This window comes from Lipotes vexillifer, unplaced genomic scaffold (assembly GCF_000442215.2).
Source record: "Lipotes vexillifer unplaced genomic scaffold, Lipotes_vexillifer_v1.1 scaffold1290, whole genome shotgun sequence".
In the NCBI taxonomy this organism is placed as follows: Eukaryota; Metazoa; Chordata; class Mammalia; order Artiodactyla; family Lipotidae; genus Lipotes; species Lipotes vexillifer.
This window is the reverse complement of record NW_006785718.1, coordinates 183,794-209,052: the sequence shown is the minus strand read 5'-3', so window position 1 is coordinate 209,052 and position 25,259 is coordinate 183,794. Positions and strand designations below refer to the sequence as shown.

Here is a 25,259-nt window from a genome sequence, read left to right as displayed (position 1 = left end):
TATATATATATATATATATATATATATATATATATATATATATATATATGCCTGCCAACCTCTTAGAATTTTAAAATCAAGTAATTTCTGATTTCATCCATGTATTTAGTAGGCTACGGTAAAACTCAAAATCTTCAGAGAAACTTTTTTTTCCCCTAGATCTAAGGAATTTCGGTGGTTGAGAAAATTTCAAGCTGGAGCCATTACATTTTAAATACACTTTTTAAAAAAAAATTTATTTATTTTATTTACTTATTTTTGGCTGTGTTGGGTCTTTGTTGCTGCGTGCGGGCTTTCTCTAGTTGTGGCGAGCGGGGGCTACTCTTCGTTGTGGTATGTGGGCTTCTCATTGCAGTGGTTTCTCCTGTTGCAGAGCACGGGCTCTAGGCATACAGGCTTCAGTAGTTGTGGCACAGGCTCAGTATTTGTGGCTTGCGGGCTCTAGAGTGGAGGCTCAGTAGTTGTGGCACACGGGCTTAGCTGCTCTACAGCATGTGGGATCTTCCCGGACCAGGGCTTGAACCCATGTCCCCTGCATTTGCAGGCGGATTCTTAACCACTGCGCCACCAGGGAAGCCCTAAATCCATTTTTTTTCTTGAAGTAGAGTATATTATAGAGAATGACTGAGCTTCAGAACAGTTCCTTTAGGTTTTTATGTTTCTTATAGAGTCCAAGATGTATAGATTCTAAAAGCACCTTCTTAAAAATAATTAGATTACTCTCTTGCACTCTGGACAAAGTGCAAACTTCTAAACATGGTTTGTACCTTCCAGCCCAGCCTCTTGCTTCTCTCTCTTCTCTGCTCCTGCCACCGTGCATCTTGCATTCCACACAGCAGCCACTCTGACTTCCTCTCAGTTTCCGCTGTGTGCTGGGACCTCTTCACCTCCAGCCTTGGCACATGGAGGTCCCACTACCATGGACTCACCTCCTCTCTGCCAACTCCTCTTCCTTATCTGGCCTCTGCTTAGTCCTCAGGTCTCTGCTTAGATGTCATTTCTCTCATGTAGTCTATCCTGACCGGTCCAGAAGGCCAGGTTACATGACCTTTCTGTCTCTGCCATCACTGGTTTGTTCTTTAACAGAACATTCTTAACACTTTATATTATGATTGAAGTTCAGTGGTTGGTGTCCTTCTTTAGATGGCAGTCTCAGCAAGGTCATGGTGAATCTTCTTAATGACGGTAAACCTAATACCTAATACAGTGCCTGAGCCAGTACGTGCTCAGAGAATATTAATTGAATGTTGCTGGGTCAAGGACGACTCCTATCTGATGTTCTTGTCCACCACAACATAGAGAAGATGATGTTACTGATCCACCAACCAAAGGGCATAATCTGGAATAATCTTATTCCCCAGGAACACTTGAGGCCATAAGAATTGAAGTGGTGAAAGAGTTGGGTATAAAGCATGGTCCTCCTTTGTACAGAAAGTAATGATACTCGGTGACCAAATTCATGACCCTAACTAAACTTATTATTCTTAAGCTCTAAATAACTGAAATAGGGTAACAGAGACTTTGTCAAATGATCAAAAAGGATATGAACACAACTCAGAAAACAACAGACCTCTCTCTGATTTTGATAATTTAAGTTTCTAAGATGTGCTCCTTCTAATCTGGAGATGCAGGGAGAACAGTCCAGCAGACCAGACCCTGCTCCCCTGCCCAGTACTCGTTGCTCAGCAGCACACCCACGGATTGGGGAGTTCCTCTTTGAACAAACATTTGATTTGGTCCAGAGTATTTCTCAGCTTGTACATTTTGCCCTCTCTCCCCTCTCTCAAAGGTTGTTCTTGATATTAATGTCCTTGTCCCTCATTTTTTTAAATTGAAGTTTAGTTGATTTACAATATTGTGTTAGTTTCAGGGGGACAGCAAAGTGATTCAGTTATATATGTATATTTTTTCAGACTATTTTCCATTATAGGTTATTACAAGATACTAGATACCTGTATATCTTGTGCTATACAGTAAATCCTTGTTACATACCTATTTTATGTATAGTAGTTTGTATCTGTTAATGCCGTACCCGTAATTTATCCATCCCCCACCCCCTTTCCCCTTTGGTAACCATAGTTTGTTTTCTACGTCTGTGAGTCTGTTTCTGTTTTGTATATACTGATACATTCTTTTGTATTATTTTTAGATTCCACGTATAAGTGATATCATATAATATTTATCTTTCTCTGACCTACTTCACTTAGTATGATATTCACTAGGTCCATCCATGGCTGCAAATGGCAATATTTCTTTTTTTATGACTGAGTAATAATATTCCATTGTATATATGCACCACATCTTCATAAGTCTGTTGATGGGCACTTGGGTTGTTTCCATGTCTTGCCTACTGTACATAGTGCTGCTGTGAACACTGGGGTTCATGTATCTTTTAGAATTAGAGTTTTCATCTTTTCCAGATATATGCCTAGGAGTAGGATTGCTGAATCATATGGTAGCTCTATTTTTAGTTTTTTAAGGAACCTCCGTACTGTTTTCCACAGTGGCTGCACCAATTTACATTCCCCCTAACAGTGCATGAGGGTTCCCTTTTCTCCACGCCCTCTCCAGCATTTATTATCTATAGACATTTTGACGACGGTCATTCTGACTAGAGAGAGGTGATACCTCATTGTGGTTTTGATTTGAATTTCTCTAATAATTACACATGTTGAGCATCTTTTCATGTGCCTGTTGGCCATCTGTATGTCTTCTTTGGAGAAATGTATTATTAGGTCTTCTGCCCATTTTTTGACATTGAGTTGTATGAGTTGTTTGTGTATTTTGGCTATTAACCCTTTGTCAATCGTGTCATTTGCAAATATTTTCTCCCATTCCGTAGATTGCCTTTTTGCTTTGTTGGTGGTTTCCTTTGCTGTGCAAAAGCTTTCAAGTTTGATTAGATCTCACTTATTTATTTTTGCTTTTATTTCTTTTGCCTTGGGAGCCCCTGTCCCCTGTCTTAAACGTGGTCTTTTATTTCTATTTATGATCTTCCACTATCACCTTCTTGCTTCAAGCTTCACTTTTGCCTTATATTGGTCACTGTCAAACCACACTGGCCTCCACATTCCCAGGTCTGAGACCTCTCGTTGCTGCTATTCCCATGGCCATTATCAATGCTCCTGGCTGACTCAAGGTCTCAGGATGTGGCTTTCAAATACCAGCGCTCCCAGGAGGATTTGGGACATTGGGGTATGGGGGTGGACTCAGTAGGAACAGGGAATGTTAACCTATTACTATTTCTCTGGCATACATGAATATAGCAGAACTGGAGAGTTTAGGAAAATGGCCACATAGCAGGTGTAATTTTCCTAAGGCTACAGACTAATGTAGAAATAGAAAATCACTCAGCTCCATCCCAGCACCCTCAGCTCACCAGTGCATTCTCCTTTATGGAGCTGGATGAAGACTTCTGCAAGGGGTGTTTTTCAGGGCCAGCCTACCGCAAAGTATTGCTGAGTCTTCAGGACAATAGAGGAAATTCTTCAACTAAAAGCATCAGTGCTTTGGCTGTATTTACACTGATATTACATGTGCAAATGCCCAGCAGTCCATGGCTGCTCTCTTACCTTGTGTTAATTGGTAATACTGCAAGGCACCGATTCCACCTTGCTCCTCTGCAGTCCAGAGCACCAAACGCAGAGTCCTCTTTGGACGCAGCCCTGGGAAAAATAATAAAATAGAACAAGTGATTCTTCAGTTGCTTTTGAATTTTTGAAAAATGGCAGGGCCTCTTATCTGCATTCTGGAGGCAGGAGGGAACCAGAGGTGTGCGCATTCATCTCTAGCTGGTGTGGCTGCCTGATTTAGGGTGTGGCTGCCTGATTTAGGGTGTGGCTGCCTGATTTAGGGTGTGGCTGACACAACAAAGGAGTACCCTCAGGGCTGATCTCCAGGGCAGGTTAATGAAGAAAGGGGTTGTGATAAATGGGGTCTGCCAGCCAGGAACTGTGAGCCTCTATTCATATCCTTAACTGGACAACCTGCCCAGTAGGACCCAATGGATGGCCAAGTTCATTGGGATATTAGATTGCATCCAGAAGATGCAGTTAGGCTCTGGACAGATCATGAGGCCTTCCAATGATTAACTGAAACCCAATCATTTGCCTCTACTTCAAGACAAGGTGTGTCGGGGGTTGCTTCTTAGTCCAAATCCACAAGTATAGCTAGCTGCCCATGCTGTCCTTAGTAACGTAATGATTGTGAAGCAGATGCAATGTTTATGTTTGCCCAGGGTCATGTTCCCCTCCTTCTTGGAAATATAAGGTCATTCCCTTAAGGTCAATGAAAATGAATTGAATGAGAATGACATTTTATTCATCTCATTACTGCACAAACAGCTTGGTGGCAATTTCATTGACTTGGGAAATACAAACTTGTATCCTGCAGTTATTAAAGCTACTAGCAGATCTGGCGTATCTAGAACCATGTTTTTGTTTTTGTTTTTTTTGCGGTACACGGGCCTCTCACTGTCGTGGCCTCTCCCGTTGCGGAGCACAGGCTCCGGACGCGCAGGCTCAGCGGCCATGGCTCACGGGCCCAAGCCGCTCCGCGGCACGTGGGATCCTCCCGGACCGGGGCACGAACCCGCGTCCCCTGCATCGGCAGGCGGACTCTCAACCACTGCGCCACCAGGGAAGCCCCTAGAACCATTTTTGAGTGACTGTGTCCGCTCCGTAAAAGCTCACTACAATGGTCAAACAGTATGCTAAAAGTTCCACTTTTTGACCAAGAATTAAAACTCATTTCTGATTTGGACCTGATGATGTGGTTTCTGAGAAATAACAAAGGCAGAAACATGTGAAGCTGGGCTTAAATCTTATTAATAAGATCTCTCCTCTTCCCTCACTGCAGGGAAACCATAGGGAAGGACTTTGAAGGGCTCTGAGATGGACGCACTATAGACGTCGAGTATAACCAACTGCTGCCACCCAGGCACGTGGCCTTCGTCAAGGGAGGCTGCTGGTCGACTTCAGCCTGGATGATAAATGCTCCTGGGAAATGGAGCTCTGTCCTGCCTCCTCTGGACACCAACAAGTATTCTGCTTTCACAGGTCTAGTGCCAAGGCATTGAAAAGGAGCTACGTTTCTCACTAAATTGAATATCGTGAAGCTACTTTACACTCGAGCATTTTAACATAATTAAAAGAGCGCAGGTTTAGGAGGCAGGCTGACCTGAGTTCCAGTTAAAGCCTAGACAAGCGATGTCCACATCCAATTGTTCAGCAAATCCCATTGGTGTTTTCTTCTAAGTCCATCTAGAATCCAACTTTTCACCTCTGCTACCACGCTGGTTCAAGCCCCACCTTCTTTTGCCTGGACTGTTGCAAAACAGTCCTCCTAACTGGTCTCCCTGACTCAGCCTGTGCCCCTCTGCAGCTGATGGTCTGCACTGCAGTCAGCAAGACTCCTGTAAAACTTATACCAGAGCATGTCATTTCTCTGTTCAAAACCTCCAAGAGCCATACTGTAAGCTCCTCAACGGCAGGTATTTAAGCTTTGTGATTCAATGCGATGCCCTCAATGCCCAGACTGTTTGGCACATTATTAGGTGCCCAATAAATAGGTCTTGAATGAATAAATTAATCCAAAGTGTGGTGCCTCACTAGCAGAATTCAAAGCCCTCTACCACTGTCTGTCTCAACCTCATTTCCTAAAACTTTCCTGCTAGCTCATTTCCAGGCAAAATGTTGTAGTTGAAAAAGGCGGACAGATCTGGTGAGCCCTGCTATTAATAGGCACTAGCTGTGTAACCACTGGGAAATAGATCTGCCTGAACTTCAGCTTCCTTATCTAAAGAGTGGAGGGAATATTACATGCTCATAACATAATAACTTCCCCGGGTGGTTGTGAGGATGAAATGAGGTGTGATGAAGACAATCTGTGTCTGCCATGCAACAGACATTCAATGAATGAATTATAAAACTACGTAACGGATAGCCAGGCACAGAGCACACACTTTTACCCATAGAGAGAAGGGGCATCTAAATACTCAGGACAATCTTCCAAAGTCATCTGAGCCCCTGCTAAAGAAGAATCGTGAAGTACCCACTGCCTGCTGCACAGAGTCAAACCACCGACTCACATTCATAGCACAAACTTAAACTGATGCTGGATTAAGAAATATAATCAGTCTATATCTAAAGACCATAGTCACTGGCTCCTCTAACAGAAATGTGCTTAGTGTCAATTCCAATCAAATGACATTTTGCTTGCAACATAGAAAAAAAATTTAAAAAGATAAAGTGCTGCAAATGAAAATCCTGAACATGTTTTTAGACCCATAAAGAAGGGGAAAAAACTTTCTGTTTACATATCTCCTCATTTACCAGCAAAACAGTACCAAGTTATTAAAATGATGGAATTCTCTAAATAAGGATCAAGGGACAGTTAGCACAAGGGAGAGAAAAATCATTTTTTAAAAGCAAATGCCCTGAATATCCCCATAGATTCGGTGTTCTACTTGCAAATCATTACCGTACAGGATTAGTCTCCTTCACATTTCAATCAGCCAGATAACCAATGATGTTATATTAAGATAACAAAAAAGTAATCGGTTTGAAGTGAAGAATGCTAAGGCCTCCAAAAACAACAGCATAGCTGGTGCATGCCTGGCCCTCAGGAGACAGAGCCACCTCCCAACCCTGGAGAAGTTCAGTCCCCATCCAACTCCACATTCAAGGCTAAGGCCCAAACAGAAGAGGTTAGGAAACCAGTGGTTAAGCAAATACCTGACTGAGCTGCGAAGTCTCTTCTCCACTCTGACATTCTGATTGTCCCTAGAACCTAAGAGAAATGCATGGGACTTCATTCAGTACTAGACCCTGACTTTAGTGTGGAGTTGGAGCCCCCAGGCCACCTGAGTCCACAGACAGGCAGCATGGGGCACAGAAAGGTGCTGGCTGTGGAATCTCAATAAACATTGCTTGATTCCCTGCTCTGCCACCTCTGGCTCTTTGACTTTAGATGAGTTGCCCAATCTCTCTGAGCCTCAGTTTCCTCATCTACACAATAAGGAAAAGGGGAATGACCTCATGACTTTGTTAAGAAAATTAGGAAGCATGGTTCCTGGCGCATAGTAGGCTTTCAAGAATTGACTGTTAGCTTCAGTCTACATCACTCCACGAACTTCAGTCTGTGCCAGTGATTTCCCAGGAGAGAACTAGGAAGGAGGCATCTTCCTCATTCTTCTTCTCTAGGAACCGTAGAACATCTTTGTTTACACATAATGCTTATGCAGCCAAGGGAGAAACACAAATTTCTTCCAGCTCATAGAAAAACACATAACCTCTGTCAGCACGGAATAGGCCCTCATTCCAACACAGAGCATATCCAAATCCAAATGAATAGAAACTGTTTCCTCACTTTAAAAATCGAAGGCCAATCAGAATTTTTAGTTTCTGGATAAAGTAAAAAAGCTTAATAAATCTGAAAACTGAATAAAGTTGATATAAAGATGTCTGCATTTATCATTTTAAAATAATAGAATTTATTGTGTATCTCAAATCCAAACTGGCTTCAAAGCTAGGCATTTTAAGTATATAAAGTAACAAAAATAACAACAACAACAATAATAAAACAATAAAATGACAGCAACACAACAAAGTGATACAAGGTCAAATGCAGGGATCTCATATCTTGTAGTGAAACGAGGGCAAATGAATAGCTCCATAGTAATCCTAGCTCACCGCTGTGGCCCTGGCTCAGTGGTTTACAGCACCAGCCTAAGGCAAGCACATGAAATAAACCTTAGAATTGGAGGTGAGAGGGAAGACCCCGGGCTGAGCTGGCTAGGAGTCAGGTCTCATTGAGGTTTTGTCAGAAGATAGGAAATTAGTTCCCCCATAAATGTAATGAAACTGCCCAGAGATCTCTTGACCTCCCAGAATTTTTATTAAGAACTTCAGATAGCACAACAAACTTTGATGGCATTACAGTTTTTCTCTAAAAGAACATAAACTACAGAAAATATGTCAGAGTTTTGTCTTTGTTTATGAAATAAGACACAGGCATTTCACTTTCATTTTACTGAGGAGAGTAATAATGCTATTGGGAAAATAGTGCCTATGAGAAAAGGTGAAAACAATCTGGCTGGAGTTTATTTTTTGTCATTATCAAATTTAAAGATGAGTAGTCTGAGAGTTAAAGCAATAAGTTGAAAAGGTCAACTGACTGTCCTGCACTTGCACTAAGAGTGGGCCAAAATAAAATAAACTTAGACTAATCCAGCCTTGTAGATAGATTTCCCAAATCACGAATTCTAAAGAACACTATTTGTTAACAAAGTGTATTAACCCAAATGCCTGTTTACTGCTCCATTTCAGTACTGCCAGGACTATGTATAAGTACTCTTCTCCGTTCTGACACCAATTTCTTTTTTTCTAAATTTTATTTATTTATTTATGGCTGTGTTGGGTCTTCGTTTCTGTGCGAGGGCTTTCTCTAGGTGCGGCAAGTGGGAGCCACTCTTCATCGCGGTGCGCAGGCCTCTCACTATTGCGGGCTCTCTTGTTGCAGAACACAGGCTCCAGGCACGCAGGCTCAGTAATTGTGGCTCACGGGGCTAGTTGCTCCGCGGCACGTGGGATCTTCCCAGACCAGGGCTCGAACCCATGCCCCCTGCATTGGCAGGCGGATTCTCAACCACTGCGCCACCAGGGAAGCCCCTCTGACACCAATTTTGTAGAGAAGACACAATTTTCTCTTACAGTAAACACACTCAGTTTCCACATATAGGCACTAGCTCATAAATACACTTGCTGTCCAGCTCTCCTTTATCAACAATTCAAAAGAGTGCTGCATTTAGAGATGTCTAATACTGCAATAACCTTGACTAGTGTAAGTGCAGTATCTGAATTAAAGAATAAATCATGACATATTAGTATAGAAACTGAATGAGATGAGGCAGTAAGCATAGTGGTGAAGCATACAGGTTTTGGGGTTGAGACCTATTTCCACCTTGGACAAGTTACATAATTCATTATATAATATATAAGCACATTATCACTGATTTTTTTAAAACAGGGAGCATGGTTACATAAAGATTCATTATTTTAGTGAAGCAAATTACAACTACTACTCTTTATAGGCAGGAACAGAAAATCACTTGGAGGAAGACCTTCTGTTCTTGGAAGAATCACTTGTATCTTTCTTAGCCATGTAAATATAAAGCAAATAGACAGTTCTGGGGGGCATTGGGGCAGGGCAACAAGCTTTTAAAAACTCCATCTTGCTAGCTGCTTCCCCTTGAGCTATCTGGAGGAACAACCTGGACACTGGGCAGGAGATAAATCAGAGTGTAAGAGGAGCCCAGGGGGGTCTTCCCTGGTGGTGCAGTGGTTGAGAGTCCGCCTGCTGATGCAGGGGACACGGGTTTGTGCCCCGGTCCGGGAAGATCCCACATGCCACGGAGTGGCTGGGCCCGTGAGCCATGGCCGCTGAGCCTGCGTGTCCGGAGCCTGTGCTCCGCAACAGGAGAGGCCACAACACTGAGAGGCCCGCGTACCGCAAAAAAACAAAACACACACACAAACAAACAAAAAAAGAGGAGCCCAGGGTCTTCTGGGAGGAAAGCCCAGTGTCCTCATCCCTGCTTCCTTGGACAGAGGACTGGGGATGAGAGAAATGTTGGGTCAGGGTGACAATGACTAAACTCCCGGGGCAGGGAAGGTCCTGGAAACCACTAAAATAAAGTGATCTTGAAGAATGGGGTCTGGGTTATTGACCTGGGCGCAACACAGTGGCCTAAGATTCAGGGGAAGGGCTAATTGTAGTCTAGCATGTGGCCAAGTCCAGAAGCTCCTTCAGATCCAGCAACCCTAACAGAGGTTATGATTTAGAGAACTGAGGATGGGAATATCAACAAAGGGAGTTGTAACCTTGCTCCCCCAAATGGGAACCACTGTAACTTAGGGCTGCAAACAGTGCCGTGCAGCAGCCAGAAGGAGTAGTAGTCACAGGTGGATCCAGCCACAGGTTTCTGGAGGAGGACTGACCCATTTGCCCTGAGTCAAGTCCCAGAGACCTCAGGAGGAGATAACAGACTTCCTGCTAATAAGGCCTGTAGAGGCTTGGATGATTCACTATAAAGGAGATTGAAGGATGTGGTCATATTTATAACCTGTGTTTGTGGAGCAGGTCATAACAGTTATAATTTCCATAAGTCAAAGTGAACAGTCCTACCTCATTATAATGATTAGGATTCTTTTAGCCAGGAAAATCACTATTAATCATCGCTGAAGTAGAAATGCTGTGACTACCATGGTGTGAAGGCCATTTCTGGCCCTAACCCAGTTTTCTACCCTTATCATCCTGCTTCCACCTCTCATCCTAAGCTCCAGCCACATCACATTTCCTACCAGTCCCTGACCTGAGATGCCATGATATCTCAGATTTCTGGTCCTTTGTAGATGCTCTTCTTCCTATCTAGAATGCCCCTTCAACTTTTCCATCTGGCAAACTCCTATTCATTCGACAAAGCCCATCACTAACATTACTTTATCTGGGAAGGCTCCCCTAACTCTAGGGAAAAGTTGGTTGTTCCTTTCTCAGTGTTCTTCTAGAACTTCACATGGATCTCTCTGTTCATTTTCAACCACACTTACACGTTGATCTCCCCACTAGACCACTAATTTTCTGAGACACTCGTTTCTCTTTTTCATAACCCTGGTCCAGTACCTGATGTGCAACAAGTGCTGAAAAACTGTTTATTGATTGACTGGATGAATGAATGAGTGAATAAATATATTTATATAAGTATAAATACAGCTACTACCTTTTCGGAGAGTGGCATTGACAATATATACACTACCAAATGTAAAACAGATAGCTAGTGGGAAGCAGCCACATAGCACGGGGAGATCAGCTCGGTGCTTTGTGACCACCTAGAGGGGTGGGATAGGGAGGGTGGGAGGGAGACGCAAGAGGGAAGAGATATGGGAACATATGTATATGTATAACTGATTCACTTTGTTATAAAGCAGAAACTAACACACCATTGAAAAGCAATTATACTCCAATAAAGATGTTATGAAAAATAAATAAATAAATAAAGCATACTAGTGACTCTTCAGTTCAGAAAGTTAAGATACGCTCTTTTTGTGAAACGAAAGCCCAGTAGCCTAGTTAATTAGACGTGCTTCAACTTCTACGTTTGCTTCAGTCATTAATACATTTACCTACTTTTGTAGCACAGACGGATCTAGTCAAAATTATTACATCAAAAGCTCTTGTTGATCAAGTCATTAAATAAATATATTATGGTCACAGAAATCTTTCCAACAGCTAATTGTATTAAATTATAGGTATCTGCATTTTAAGCTCTGACATTTCTCTTTAATTTTTTTTTTTTTTTTTTTTTTTTGCGGTACGCTGGCCTCTCACTGTTGCGGCCTCTCCCATTGCGGAGCGCAGGCTCCGGACGCGCAGGCTCAGCGGCCACGGCTTACGGGCTCAGCTGCTTCTCGGCACGTGGGATCCTCCCGGACCGGGGCACGATCCCGTGTCCCCTGCATCGGCAGGCGGACTCTCAACCACTGCGCCACCAGGGAAGCCCTCTCTTTAATTTTTTACTTCAATATTTTTTCTGATTATAAAACAATATATCCTTTAAAAAATGGAAAACTATAAACAAATTAGAAAGCAAAAACAACCTATAAGCATATTTTATTTCCTTATAATTTTTGTATGCATGCATTTGTATACATATACAAAGAGTGATTTTTATATATAATTTTATACTACACTTTCCACTTAAAAATCATGGCATATGTGGCCTCTATCTATAATAATAATCAATAATCTTCAAGAAAGTGATTCTAAATTTTTTTAGCTATTCTCTTATTGTTGGATATTTAAGGTTTTTATCCTTAGGGCAAGTTCTTAAAAGTAGAAATAATGAGTCTAAATAGTATAAACATTTTTAAGGCTCTTGAAACATGTCACCAGTGCCCTAAAAAAAGCTTATCAATATATATTCCCACCAGCAGTGTATGAGACTATTCACTTCTACTTAATGTGGAACTTTTAATCTTATCTCTTTAATTTTTATGTCTGTCAATACATTATATTTATTTTTCGATACTACATTCTACTCACTTTCAGCCAAAATGATTACACCACACACATGCACACTTAATCTGTAGTCTAGTTTAACTTGACTGAAACAAATGTTAAGTTTGTATCTGATGCTTGACTAGAGTTAAAATGTGTGAATTTGTTTTTCTCATTTAAAATGCCTGATAGTAGGGCTCTTTCAGTAATATATTTCTAAGATGATGTTAGTATGTAGGGATCACAAGCTTGATCTAGCTGGAATTTTAAAACATATTATTTCTTTTTCCCTATCGTTATTTAGAGTGTTTTTATCTGCAAGGGGGTAATAGAGAAGCCTGCTTAATGATAGATTTGAACTCTGAATCACACTTCCGTTAAGAGTTCTACCTTGCAGAAACATCAAGTGGGGAAGTTAAACAAATAGTGCAATTTTTAAGAAATGATGATAAATCAAGTACAAGTACCAAGACCTCTCTTGCAAATTCACATTCACCAATATGATCCTCTAAATTGCATTTCTTGTGAAGATGGTGCTGTCTGAGGGAGCACAAAAGTGTTTGTACTTTAATCAGAGATTATCAACAAGCAATGCATCTCCAACAAGCAACTGAGGCGAGAACACTTCTGGGATCCCTTTTCAACACCAAACAACAGATATGAAGCATAGATGTTTTATAATGAAGGCACCATCTTTAAGCTGCTCCTGTTAACCCCTCCAAGTGCTCTTTTTTTTTTTTTTTTTTTTTTTTTTTGCGGTACGCGGGCCTCTCACTGTCGTGGCCTCTCCCGCTGCGGAGCGCAGGCTCCGGACGCGCGGGCTCAGCGGCCATGGCTCACGGGCCCAGCCGCTCCGCGGCATGTGGGATCCTCCCGGACCGGGGCACGAACCCGTGTCCCCTGCATCGGCAGGCGGACTCTCAACCACTGTGCCACCAGGGAAGCCCCCCATGGGCCTCTTGCTTTTCCAGGTCATTATGTCACATCTTACATATAAAAGGCATTAGGGTAAGGGAGGAATTTTACATAGTCTGTTAAAGTATTTATAGGCACTTGTAAAAGTTTACTTTAGACTTCAGCAGACTGTCATCTTAGAAAGACCCTCCAAGTTTAACTGCTGCCCTCCGAGGGCCAAACTTACAAGGCGTGTTCAGGGTCTGTGAATACTTCACTTCCGAAATGAAACTAAACCCATGCAGAGTTATGTGCTCAGTGTGGGAAGGAATGTGATGCCTCCATTCTCAGAACTTTTCCCAGGACCCCCTGTCCTCAAACCTTAAAATTAACCCACTAGAGTTCTTTTTCCCTGTGTAGACCGCGACATTTCAACAACATTATTTCCTGTCATGTTCTAACTTATTGATATTTTATGTGCACATATGACGCTTATTAAAACACATCAGCATGGTCCACCTTTGGAGGTATCAACACAAGCATACATTTAAGAATTCCATTCCATAAAGGGAGAACGTTCTGTAATAGGAGAAGCGAACATACAAATCAACAAATACTCATTTGGACTAACTGTGCAGAAATCAAGGAGTTTAAATGGCACAGTCAAAGCTGCCTGAAATATCAGACTCATTCATTCAACAACCATTCCTGGTCCAGGAGTGAGGGGTTTAGGGCTGAAAAAGACAGTCACGTTCTTTGAAACTTACAATCTAGAAGACAAAGTGAATAAGAAATCCCCACGTTATTCTTATCATCATTGCCATCACCTTTAATCATAACCACTGTTGTAGGTACTTTGAATTTACCTAAAGAAAACCGATTTTTTTAGAAATTAAGTTATCACTGCTCTGGAGGGAAAATGAGGTTACACTAGAGAGAGGCTTAACTAGGTTCAAGGGTAAAATTGGGAGACAGGGCGGAAAGGTAATGAAGAAAAGAACAGGAGGAGAGGGGTGACGCAGCAGTAAAAGCAATCACAGCTTCGCCAACGTGATTTTAGAGATGTGGCCGACACTCGGCACAGGATGGGCGGGGAGGGGACCGAGATTTCCGGGCACTCAGTACCAGTACCATGCCAGCCACTGTGCCAAGATGTTTCCAGACACTGTATCATATAATTTCAGAAACGTAACTTCATTTAATCCTGCAAAGCAAGTAACAGTGCCTTCCTTTTTTACAAATAATGAAACTGAGAGATACAGAAATTAAGTCACTTGCCCAGTACTACGCAGTCGGTAAATGGCAGAGCTGGGATTCTAATTTGGGACTGTCTGATGCCCAGTGCATGCTCTTAGCCACATCCGGCTACTGCCTTCCCAAGCAATAAGCTGCATGGAAAGATCTGACCCATCCTGTGCAACCTCTGCCTTCTTCTGTCTTTTTTTTAGGTGAAACTCTCACATTAGAGAATATATTCTAACAAAGTTGATGTATCTGTCCCATTACTCAGAGGTCCACATTAGTGCCTTCACATTCCATCTCAAACTGTCCAATGTCAAGAGACAGAGTGGCAAGAATACGGCTATAGACAGCTGGCTGGGTAAATGTGTTTGGTCAGTAGAGTTGAGGACCAGGGGGCCAATGCAAGGTAGGACATCTTCTAGGTTGACAGAGATAAGCAATCAGACACTAAGACATGCAGAAGTTGAACAACACTTGAGTATCCAGATTTACAGCAACAGGAATAACAAAAGTCTTGAACTGTTGGGTCCAAAAATCATCACCAACTCAAAATAAGTAGGAGGCCGAGAGAGAGAATACCTTATCTTCTATGTGGGTTGCTGAAGAGTTCCAAAAATATTGAAATGAAATCTAAGATCTAAAAGAGCCTAGCACCCGCTTAGAAAAATTAACAAAATACATTCTCTGCAGACAAAAATCAGAGGGCTTTTCTAAAATTGGAAAATATTACTGTCAAGGTTATTGTGAAAAATAAGCTCCAAATGTAAATATATTAATTTTTGGCGTCAACAATATATCCTATTGGAAAACAAAAACTCACAAGGACACTGCAGGAGCTTTAACTCCTTCTCAAGGAAAAATGACTTTTTAAACATCAAGATTTCACTGTTTCTGGGAAGAAGATGACACCAGTGGGAGAGTGACAATTGAGTTTAGGAAGATCTGGAGGCAGGGCAAAAAGGTGGTCAAGGAGTGGATTGGTGTAGAGTGATTCCATCATAGTGAAAGTATCTGCAGCTCCACTGCTCCTGTGTTAGAGACAGCTGGCCAGCCGGTGGGGAGGTGAGGCTGGGGGAGAGAGAACAGGATTTACTGGGTATTAACCACTGTGCCAAACACCATGCTAAGTTCTTTCCAGACATTATCTCACTTAATTTTCTCAGCAATCCTATAGTACCTGGGAGTATTATAATACCAGGGGCTGTTATCCCCAAGTTACAGGTGAGAAACAAAGGCTAAAAGAATGTAAGCGACTTGCACTGTGTTGCAGAGTTGATAAGTGCTAGAGGCTGGATATGAACCCAGTGTCTGGGCCTCCTCCACTAGACCACCCTGATCCAGGCTCCCTTACGTTGAGAACATTCTCTGACATACGAAAGACAAAAATCATTTAGGACAAATACTAAAGGCATAGGGAGACCACAGTGGCCTGAACTTCAGTACGATATATGGAGTCATCAGTGTTAGGTCACAGGCATCATCACGGTGGAGAACAAGGCCTGTTTTCAAGTTCTCTATTCACTTCATTAGGTCCCCACCTTCTAACCCCTCAAGTTTCCAGTGCAACCTTCCTCAGAAAAACAAGGATTGAGATAAATGGAAAGTGTGGGGAAGGAAAGAAGCAGTACAAAGGCAGACACAAAGCATAACAGCAAATCAAACACCACCAGCCTGTTGCTTGCAGAAATCACAGAAATTATACAGATCACGTTGTGAGCTGCAGGCTTTAAGCCACCACCATCCCTATTCCCCCACTATACGCTGCACATGGCGCTCCGAGAAAAGTCCTCACCTTCTATTATAATTTAGCAGGGCCTGATCTCTCACCTGCTTTAATGGATGGATGAACAGATGAATGAGTGAAGGAACAAAAGAATAAAAGAAGAGAAGAAAGAAAACTAACCGAGAATTAAGAAAATCCAGAAAGGAAATGACTAGGATATAGTGATAGAGATATGATATAGACATTCTCAAGTCCCATTTCAAAAGATAAAAACCAGATGGTAACCCATGTTTCTTTTTATATAGAATAAAGAACATCTTTTTTTTTTTTTTTCCCCTAGTAAATAATTCTTTAAATAAAAACTGCTGACCATAAACAGCACTGCCACAAACTCAAGATGTGGACACCCTACTCTGTCCCTCCCAGCCCCTCCTGCCAACACCACCCTGGTTGGGGCAGCTGTCAGCAAGTCACGCTCACTCCTAAGACCCTGCATCCATCCTCTATGATAAGGAAAAATCAGATGTGACATGGAGGAGATGAGGTGGAAAGTGTCTGGACCAAGTAGAAAGAATGCTGGAATTTGTCAAACAGAGACTCCAAGAATCCAGAAATGCAGGTGCCCATCTGGCCTGGCTCTCTGAGGACTTGGAAGGTGTAGTACAGAGCCTGTGCACACGGGGAGCAAGTGCCCAGGGGCTGATCTGCGGGGGCCCGAGCGGCTGGCTGTGTGAGGCTGCCAGTGTGCGGTGGCTAGAAGGCTTCCACCCTGGACTGTAAAGAGATGTTGTGCACAGGACTGACTGGGATCCAAAGCCAGGGCCACAGCCTAGACCTCAGAGCCCACCGGGTCAGCGTGTGAAGAAGTACTTAGTAAGTTACGAGGCTGTAATGTACAGCACAGGGAATAGAGCCAATATTTTATAATAACTCTGTATGCAGTGTATTCTATAAAAACATCAAATTAACACATTGTACACCTGAAATACAAACCAGGCAGACTTCCATGGTGTCATGCTCACCCTGATGTGGACAGGAGAACACTAACTAGAGAATAGAGATGTTTGCTAATGAGGTAAAGTAAAAAGTGAAAAGAAAGCTAGCATTTATTGAGTGCCTACGATGGGCTAAGGCAGTCTGATAAGCACTTTGTGTGCTTTAGTTCCTTTCATTTTTCTCAACTGATCCTCACAGGAACACAAGGATGCAGGTATTATTTTTCCTATTTTACAGATCAGGAAACTGAGGCTTAGGGAGGTGAAGGAAGCAACTCACTTGTGGTCACATATACAATAATGGCAGAAGCCCGACTTGAACACAGGCCCTTCTGATCCCAAAGCCCGTGGTTGAAGCCTGTATGCGGGCCCTTCAGTGAGCCTGGTGGGCTGGGGCTGACTCACATGGGGATTAGTCCTGAGGGAAGTTGCACAGGCATCTGATGAAGACGATAACATGCTACCATTGATACACACTCACAAGACTCCAATAAGAAAAATATGTGCTCAGCCAGTCACAAAACTGAAAAGTGAGGAACCCAGTCCAGGGGAGGAGCTATTCTGTCGGCACTAGGCCCACACTGGCTGCAAGTTGAAGGTACATTTGTACACATTTGTATAAGCAGACAGTCTAAAATTTCCAAGCATAAATCAACATAGTATTTCAGGATCTACTGGGCTATCGATCCAGTTTCCCATTTCTCCTTGGCCTGACTCACTACCATGTTGCTTAAATCTATTTCTGCGTACTGGGGAATCAATGGCACAAAGCATCAAATCGTTCTGGGCAAGTAATTTTGTCTTTAAATTCTTCAAATGACAACTGGCATTAAAGAGCTTTTAAAAAAAATAGAGATGTCAGGTCACTTCCTCAAGGTCTGGACTTCACAAGGACCTAAGGAGGGAGGATGGCTCACTACTCCAGCACCCAGCCACACATATGTTCAAGTGCTCTGTGTGATAACCATGTCGATTTACTCATTTTTGAGCCTTGAAGCTGGATTACTTTGAGTCAACTGCCTAATCTAAGTCAGACTATTTTACTGTTCCAGCATTAAATAACAGCACCAAAGTGAATCTCTCCAGCACCTAACAGACTACGGGCATTAAATGTTAAATAAACAAGACTTATCCCAGTGTTTTGTGGCCCACTTCTTTACAGTATTAAAACTTGCTTCATCCCCCTGAGGTTCCCAGGTAAGAAAAACAGCCTGTTCTTTATTATAAGCAATAACAATTTCTCCTCCCATCTAGAAAATACATGCCATTGCCCAGAATGAAGTTTATTTCAAGAATTAGATCACCTTAGACTGTAAAGCATAACTCTGTTCTGGCTGCCTGAGAAATCACAAGCCACTTTGAAAATTTATACACATTTGTCATTTAGAAATAGTTCTTTGCTTTGCAAGTAAAGGATTTTTCTAAGGACAGTGTCAAATAGCCCCATGATGACTCCCATTTTGGTATGCTAATCATCATCTTCCATTATCAGGCTACAGACACTGTCAGTTTTGAAAACAGCCTCTTTATGGAAAATAAAATATGAGTCAGGACGCAAGCAAGTTCTCAGAGGCATTCGTGTTTCATTTTATCCCAGGCAGTACCTGTGGCATTTCTGCAGGGTGGGCCTGCTTTCATCAGCTGCCAGGGGCATCGTGGGAAGACACTAGCTCTCAAAGATCTGGCTGAAAAAACACTACACAGCTTCTGTCAAAACAGTTGGATGCCAAAAATTAAGCCACACAGAAAACTGTTGTGTAAAACTCCCAATGAAATAGAAGATTCTCTCTCAAGAGAAGCCCCTCTCATTCTAGAACCAGCTGTTATAGGCTTCAGTATACTTGGGGCGCATCTGGTGTTCTACAGAAGAAACTCTTTGAACAAACAAACTCTGGTGGGGGTAGGAGACAGGATTGGGAGCAGAAGTGTGCTTTTTAATGACCAAGGCTGAATAAGCTTTGCTCTGGTTTTCTTTTATGTTTCTTCATAAAGCATATTTCATGCTTTCCTGCTATTTTGTAGTGGCTTTTTTTTTTTTTTTTCTAATATACTTAGGTTGCCGAAGGAAAAAAGCATCTCTGCCCCCATGTACTCTATTTAGTTGAAAGACAAGCTTCAACTATTCCATGCAGGAGAATGAGCCAGCAACCTGCCACAGAGGTCAGGTAACAAAAGGCTCCCTTCAGAGCCTGTCAGCTTCCAGGCTGCACTGCTCTGCGACCAGATAAGTTGGACCCCTGTGCGCCTGGGTCCTCCCGGGCCGCCAGCGAGGTTGCTGGCATCACATGTTAGGGATCCAGCCATGCTATTTACATTTTAATAAATATTTTGTTTTTATTACTTTTTATTGTTTGTTCCTAGGGGTTCTAAGAAAGGGAGAGACACGGTCATAACCAACTCCTATAGGGTACAAGCAGCTACATTTGGCAGAACTGCAATTTGGTCTAAGAAATCAGAGCTGGAATTTTTCAAATAGGACAAATATTTAAAAGGCAACAAATGTACTTTGCATAAGCATCAAAAAGCTGCTTAGCTTAGTTTAGGATCTAAGCTATGATGAGACTTTTCTCTCTCACTATCTTGTTCACTCTTTTAAGTGTAAGCTTAGGAGAACGTGTCTTTGCTGGCTATTCAAAATGGATTTTAAATTAATCCCATGAGATGATCATAAATGCTCAGTTGCTAGAGAAAAAAATTCACAAGCCTTCCCATTCAAACCACGTTTGCGGATATCCTTTCCCCCAGCACCAGAGAAATTGTTTTGATTGTATTTTTTCTCTTTAAAAAAATAAATTTCCTTTTTCACTTAAAATAGAAATTACATTAAGCATGGAAAGTTTGGAAAACGTGGAAAAAAAACAGTCGCAGCTCTATTAACAAGAGATCATCTTTGTTACCATTTTGGCATTTTCCTTCAATTCTTTCACAGTGCTTTTAAATTGCTTTAAGTTGATCCATTACACATGTACATTTTTCATTTTACATTACAACCTGGATGTTTACCTGTGTTATTTCATAGTCTCTCTAAATTGCTATTTCTCTTTCAAAATATTTCATTATAAGGATGAGGCATAAGTTAACTGTTCTTCACTCGTTATACTTTTCATTTATTTCCCACTTTAATATTATACATAATATTGTAATGACTATCTTTGAACATAAAGCTTTCTCAGGTATTTGAATTTTTTTGAGGATAGATTACGAGAAGTAGAATTAGTCAAAGGGTGATTTTGCCTCTATGACACACACTCTGCTGAAATGCTGTCCAAACAGTCGGTATCAGGTTATATTCCTATAAACAGGGTAGAAAAATGCCTTTTTGTTGTGCGCTTACCAGTATTCTTTTTGTAAAATCACCAATTTAAAAAGCAAAAACAAAACAAAACAAAACAAACAAACAAAAACAAAAAAAGGCTCCCCTGGTGGCGCAGTGGTTGAGAGTCTGCCTGACGATGCAGGGGACGCGGGTTCGTGCCCCGGTCCGGGAGGATCCCACGTGCCGCGGAGCGGCTGGGCCCGTGAGCCATGGCCGCTGAGCCTGCGCGTCCGGAGCCTGTGCTCCGCAACGGGAGAGGCCACAGCAGTGAGAGGCCCGCACACCGCAAAAAAACAAAAGAACAAAAAAATGTTATTTCATTATCTTGAATTACATGTATTTGATTGCTGCTGAGATTTAACACTTTAACCTTTTTTGCAAATTATATATTGTGGTCCTTTGCTCATTTATTTATTGCAGTCCTAGGACTTCTTTCTTATTGATTTGTTTGAATGCTTTATGTATTAAGGATATTATTGGCTATAATTTCATTGGAATTCTTTCGTGTATTTTGGATTAAGTTCTGTGATTTCACTATCTGTCCTTCTTAATCCTCAGTCTACCTGCTAACATTTCAAAGGATGGCTTTGGATATCACCTAATAAAAATGAATTAGGAGAATTAAAGAAAAAGATGTCAGGATACTTAAATCCAAAATGTAATTCTATCTCTAACATTATAAATTCAATAATGCACAACTCATACCAAAATTCCTTCCCAAGTCTGAGTAATAAACACAGGTGCATATATCCCAGATAACAGTGATAATGATCATCAACAAAATAACATAATAGTATCATCTCACAGAGTGATAAGATTTAAGGTAGATGCTCCATGAATGTCCCCTCTAACAATGAGAATGATTTTCCCCCCACTTGGTTTGGCATAGTGAGGAAGAGTGCAATTTTAAAGGCCCCTCTACCAGGCAGAAGTTGTCAATATGTATCCAGGCTTATCTCAGGTCCTTACCAAATCCTTTAGTCATCAAATTCACTTGGCAAAGCATGTAGATGACTGCAGATTGAGTTATGTAGCCCAGGCCACCAGGGATATGAAAGAGAGGTAACCCAACAGTGGGGATCTAGTGATGGGGCCTCAAAGTGCAGCAAAGCTGGTTACTGCTGAAGAACAGGCCAAGGCTCTCAGGCTTCAAGAGGAGTATATAGGTGTGTATAAGTATACATAGTGGGTAGAGTCCTAGGAAGTAAAGTCAAAGAACTGCAGACCAATTATATTCATCTAAAACAAAAACTTCAGGTTAATAACAACTAAACTGCATACAGTGCTCTGAGGTGGTTCGAAAGATCTTAACATTAGTTTTCTCAGTTGATCCTTCCAAAAACTTGGTGCCTATGATTATATTAATTTTACTGATACAATAGCTAAGATAAGAGAATTTCATTGAGGTGTCCACAATCATAGAGCTTTTAGCTTGCAGAACAGGGAATCAACGTCAGGCCTGTAAACTATAAGACCAGTCAATTCTTCGACTCATTAATGATTCCTAGCCTTGCCGGTCTTCTGTGGATGCCTCTCTTGCAACCTGAATGGAAAACTCAACTTGTCGTCTCATCCAAACCTTATAAAACTCAGAAGTAGAACCAGCATCTGCTTTCAAGAGAAAGAGAAGAGAGTAGAGAGGAAACGCCTCTCCGTTAGAATCTACTGGGCAGCTTGGGAAGGCTTTCAAGTTCTGGCAACAGAAAATTCTTTGGGCTCAACAAAAGGCAAGTAATTTGTATGCCTCACGAGCCTAAAGAGCTCCCCAGAAATACATATCATAGGGGTAGCTAGACCGGCTGGGACAGTACTTATGACTATGTATGTAGCCTGGATGATCTTGGCCACATGTGGCTCTGAAAAAATGAACTATTATAAAACAACCAATCACTTGTCTAGGGATCAGAATTCCATCAATGTCAACGTTCTAGAATACAACCCCACAGGAGAAAGGCTGCTGAGAAAGACAGCCCGTAGTTTTCCTAAAGGCTCATATTTTCCATAAAGGAAGCTGGGCTTAGAATTAGACTGACTTCGTTAAAATCTAGGTTGCACCACTGACCATACTAGCTAAAGCTGCATGACTGTGGGCAAGTGACTGAGCTTCTCTAACTATGCCTCAGGGTCCTCATCTGGAAAATGAAGATGATACAGTAGTACTAGCCTCACGTGGATATTGTGAAGATTATATGAGAAAAGTCTTACAAAAGTGTCCCATAAATAGTAAACATTCTATAAATATAAGCTATTGTTATTCTAGTATGCTTATGTGCTGCTTTAAAGCCAATCCTTTATTCCACAGACTATCCTTATTTATTACCTATTGAAAGTTTCTTAATAAATATAGTTTTTGGGTTGTCCAATAAACAGCAGAGAACAGCAGCAAAGTAAAATGAGCTGGAGGACAGTACAATGACTACATGACGGCAAGCAAACAACTAAATATAGAAGAAAGCTTTATCATAAGACAATGCAAGAATATACCTCTAGTAACAAGGAAAGCTTCAGAATTATCTCACATCTCCCGATTCAAAAAAGCAAACATTTTGCCCTTGATGTTCTTTAGCTTCATTATAATGTAAACATAAGAAGATTTTAAAATGTAATATTGCTTGGCATTCTTTGAACTTTTGTGAATATGAATACTCATGTCTTGCCTTATTTCTAGAAAATATTCAGCAATTTTCTCTCTGTTCTCTCCTACTGGGAGTATTTGTTATATTTCAAAATCTTTAATATTTTCAATTCTAATTTTCTTTCTTTTATGCAATTTGGTAATTTTCTAATTTACGTGTTCCAATTCATAAAGTCTCTCTCTGACAACATTCTCTCTTTGACTATTTATTCCTTCTGTTGAGATTTTTTAAAGAAAAAATCTGAATGACTATACATTTTTATTTCCAATAATTATAATTGGCTCCGTTTTGTGTCTGGACATTCTAGCTTCATTCTAGTTTCCACCATTTAGTTGTTATTTCATAAACTCTTGTTCTTTTTTTTTAATGGATGATATTCATTCTTTAATTTTTTGAAGATTTTAGACATACTTGTTTCTTATCTTCAAGTCTTTCCACCATAATCATGCCACCCTATGATGACCGGGGTAGCACAGCATGCTGTAAATGGATATAAACTCAGGTTGCTAGACAATGTAAGGGAATGTAAGATTGAGGGAATGGCATAAGCAGACAAATGGAGGTGACAGAGATTATGTGAGAAAGCCACCATATAACTTCCATTTTTCTTAATTTGGATTTTAAAATATTGAGAGAAAAGTGTTGAATACACTTTTAAGAAATACAATAGCTAAGACATATGATAAATCACTTGCTTTACAAATTCAAAAAGCTAACTTTCCTGAGGTAGTATTCATTGTTCATTGCCTAGCCAGAGCTTAAGACTTAACCACTGCTCTCAATAACTGTGGGTCGAATAGATGCATGAGGAATAGATGGATGAATAGTAAGTAATGACGAATCCCACAAATGGAAAGGCTCAGTCAAGTGAAATGATCATTAATACCATAACTCTTCAATTACAAGAGCATATTTTTTAACATTTAAATTTTGGGAATTAGGATTATGATCAAGGTATACATTCACTGAGAAGGCTTTTTTTTTCCTCATGAAAATCTCTTACAGCAAAAGATGCATCTTTCAACTAATGTTGTTTCGAGTTAAAGAAATGGAATATTTTAATACCATAATTATAAAAAGGCATTATACACCTGCATGAAAAGAAAATGATAGCAACGATTTGGAAATTTCTAATTAAATGGGAACAACAGAGACCAATCCCTAACTGAAATGGATAGGCTACGTTATATATAAAGTCAGCAAAAATATGAGCTTGGTCAAAACCAGAGGAAAATTAAATTATATGTCTTGAACTCTCTGGAGGAAAATAACCTTTTCCTAGCTCCCTAGGGTCTGTCCATACGAGCAACTTTGACTCTTCTAGCTAACGTGAGCTTTCTAGTAAAAGAGTGGAACCACGTTTATGAGTTTAAGAGGAACTTAATTCATAGAGAAAAAACTAAAAGGGGATTTCTGAATGCTCTTGATCAAAACTGAGGTATCTCTGGGAGAAACTTTTCCCTTGAGGCTAAGAAAACATTTGAAGAGACTTTCGAAACAGAAGATCTCAGTTAAAAGGCAGCAGTCCTGAATGATGACGCAGCCATAAATTCTGATTCTCTTATGCCCTAACAAGACTGGAGGTGAGTGATGGGAGACCTGGGACCTTTAAAAAACAAGGCCATAGGCTCCTCCTAGTAGAATATTTCCAGATGCTTAGTCTACCTTATTCCACTAGTAGCAAACTAAATGCTTTACTCTAGTCAATAAACCAACTAAGGCTCTGGGGGAAAATATTAAAGTCTTTGAAAAGAATTATCCTTCAGTAAAACTCATCCAATGTTATAACTTAATGATTTAATAATTATTCTTTGCAAAAAGATGGAAACATGGGCATGAAAAATAATGGTCAAAAAGATAAACTGCAAAATAAGCATAAGCAACTGGTTGAAAAGAGGAAACAAAGAGTAGATTGTAAAGGAATTAAATAATGTGATACTAAAAAATTGAGAACTCTATTCATAAATAGACTAGGTATGGATACTTGTTTGAACTCTAAGATATATATCCCAAAAGACTCATAAGACCAAATTAAATTCTAACTTAAATTTGTTAGGATAAGACAGATTTTATGCCTTGTCTACAGGTATCACCTTGTGAAAATAAAAGCTGAACCTGGGAACTTATTAAGTAGAGAATCACAGAATAATAAACACTTTGAGATGGAAAGAACTTTGAAGGTCATGCAATTTAAAACATTTCCTGATCTGCAAATCCTTTGTGTAGCTCTGGGACCAAATGATCCCATAGGCCCCGTTTTTAAAGAGGCCCCAGCCACCAGCTGACCCTTTCTTTTCTTCAAAGTCAAGTGACCTGAAGCAAAGATTAATGCATCATTACCTCCACATCCTCTTCTCATTCTCACCTCTACTCTTTGTGATCAGACTTCCACTTTCCCT

The 25,259-nt window shown here is 40.9% G+C and overlaps 1 protein-coding gene across 1 annotated transcript in view; it reads right to left on the bottom strand.

Annotated features, from left to right (window-relative positions):
- The window catches only part of LOC103073786 (carboxypeptidase Q), a gene marked incomplete at its 5' end in the record, with an annotated part of 266,138 nt that overhangs the window by 116,072 nt on the left and 124,807 nt on the right, over positions 1–25,259 (bottom strand). Inside the window, one exon of the mRNA XM_007458056.1 lies at positions 3,578–3,665. Within this exon, the coding sequence (XP_007458118.1) occupies positions 3,578–3,665 (88 nt within the window). The remainder of the gene's footprint in view (positions 1–3,577; positions 3,666–25,259) is intronic.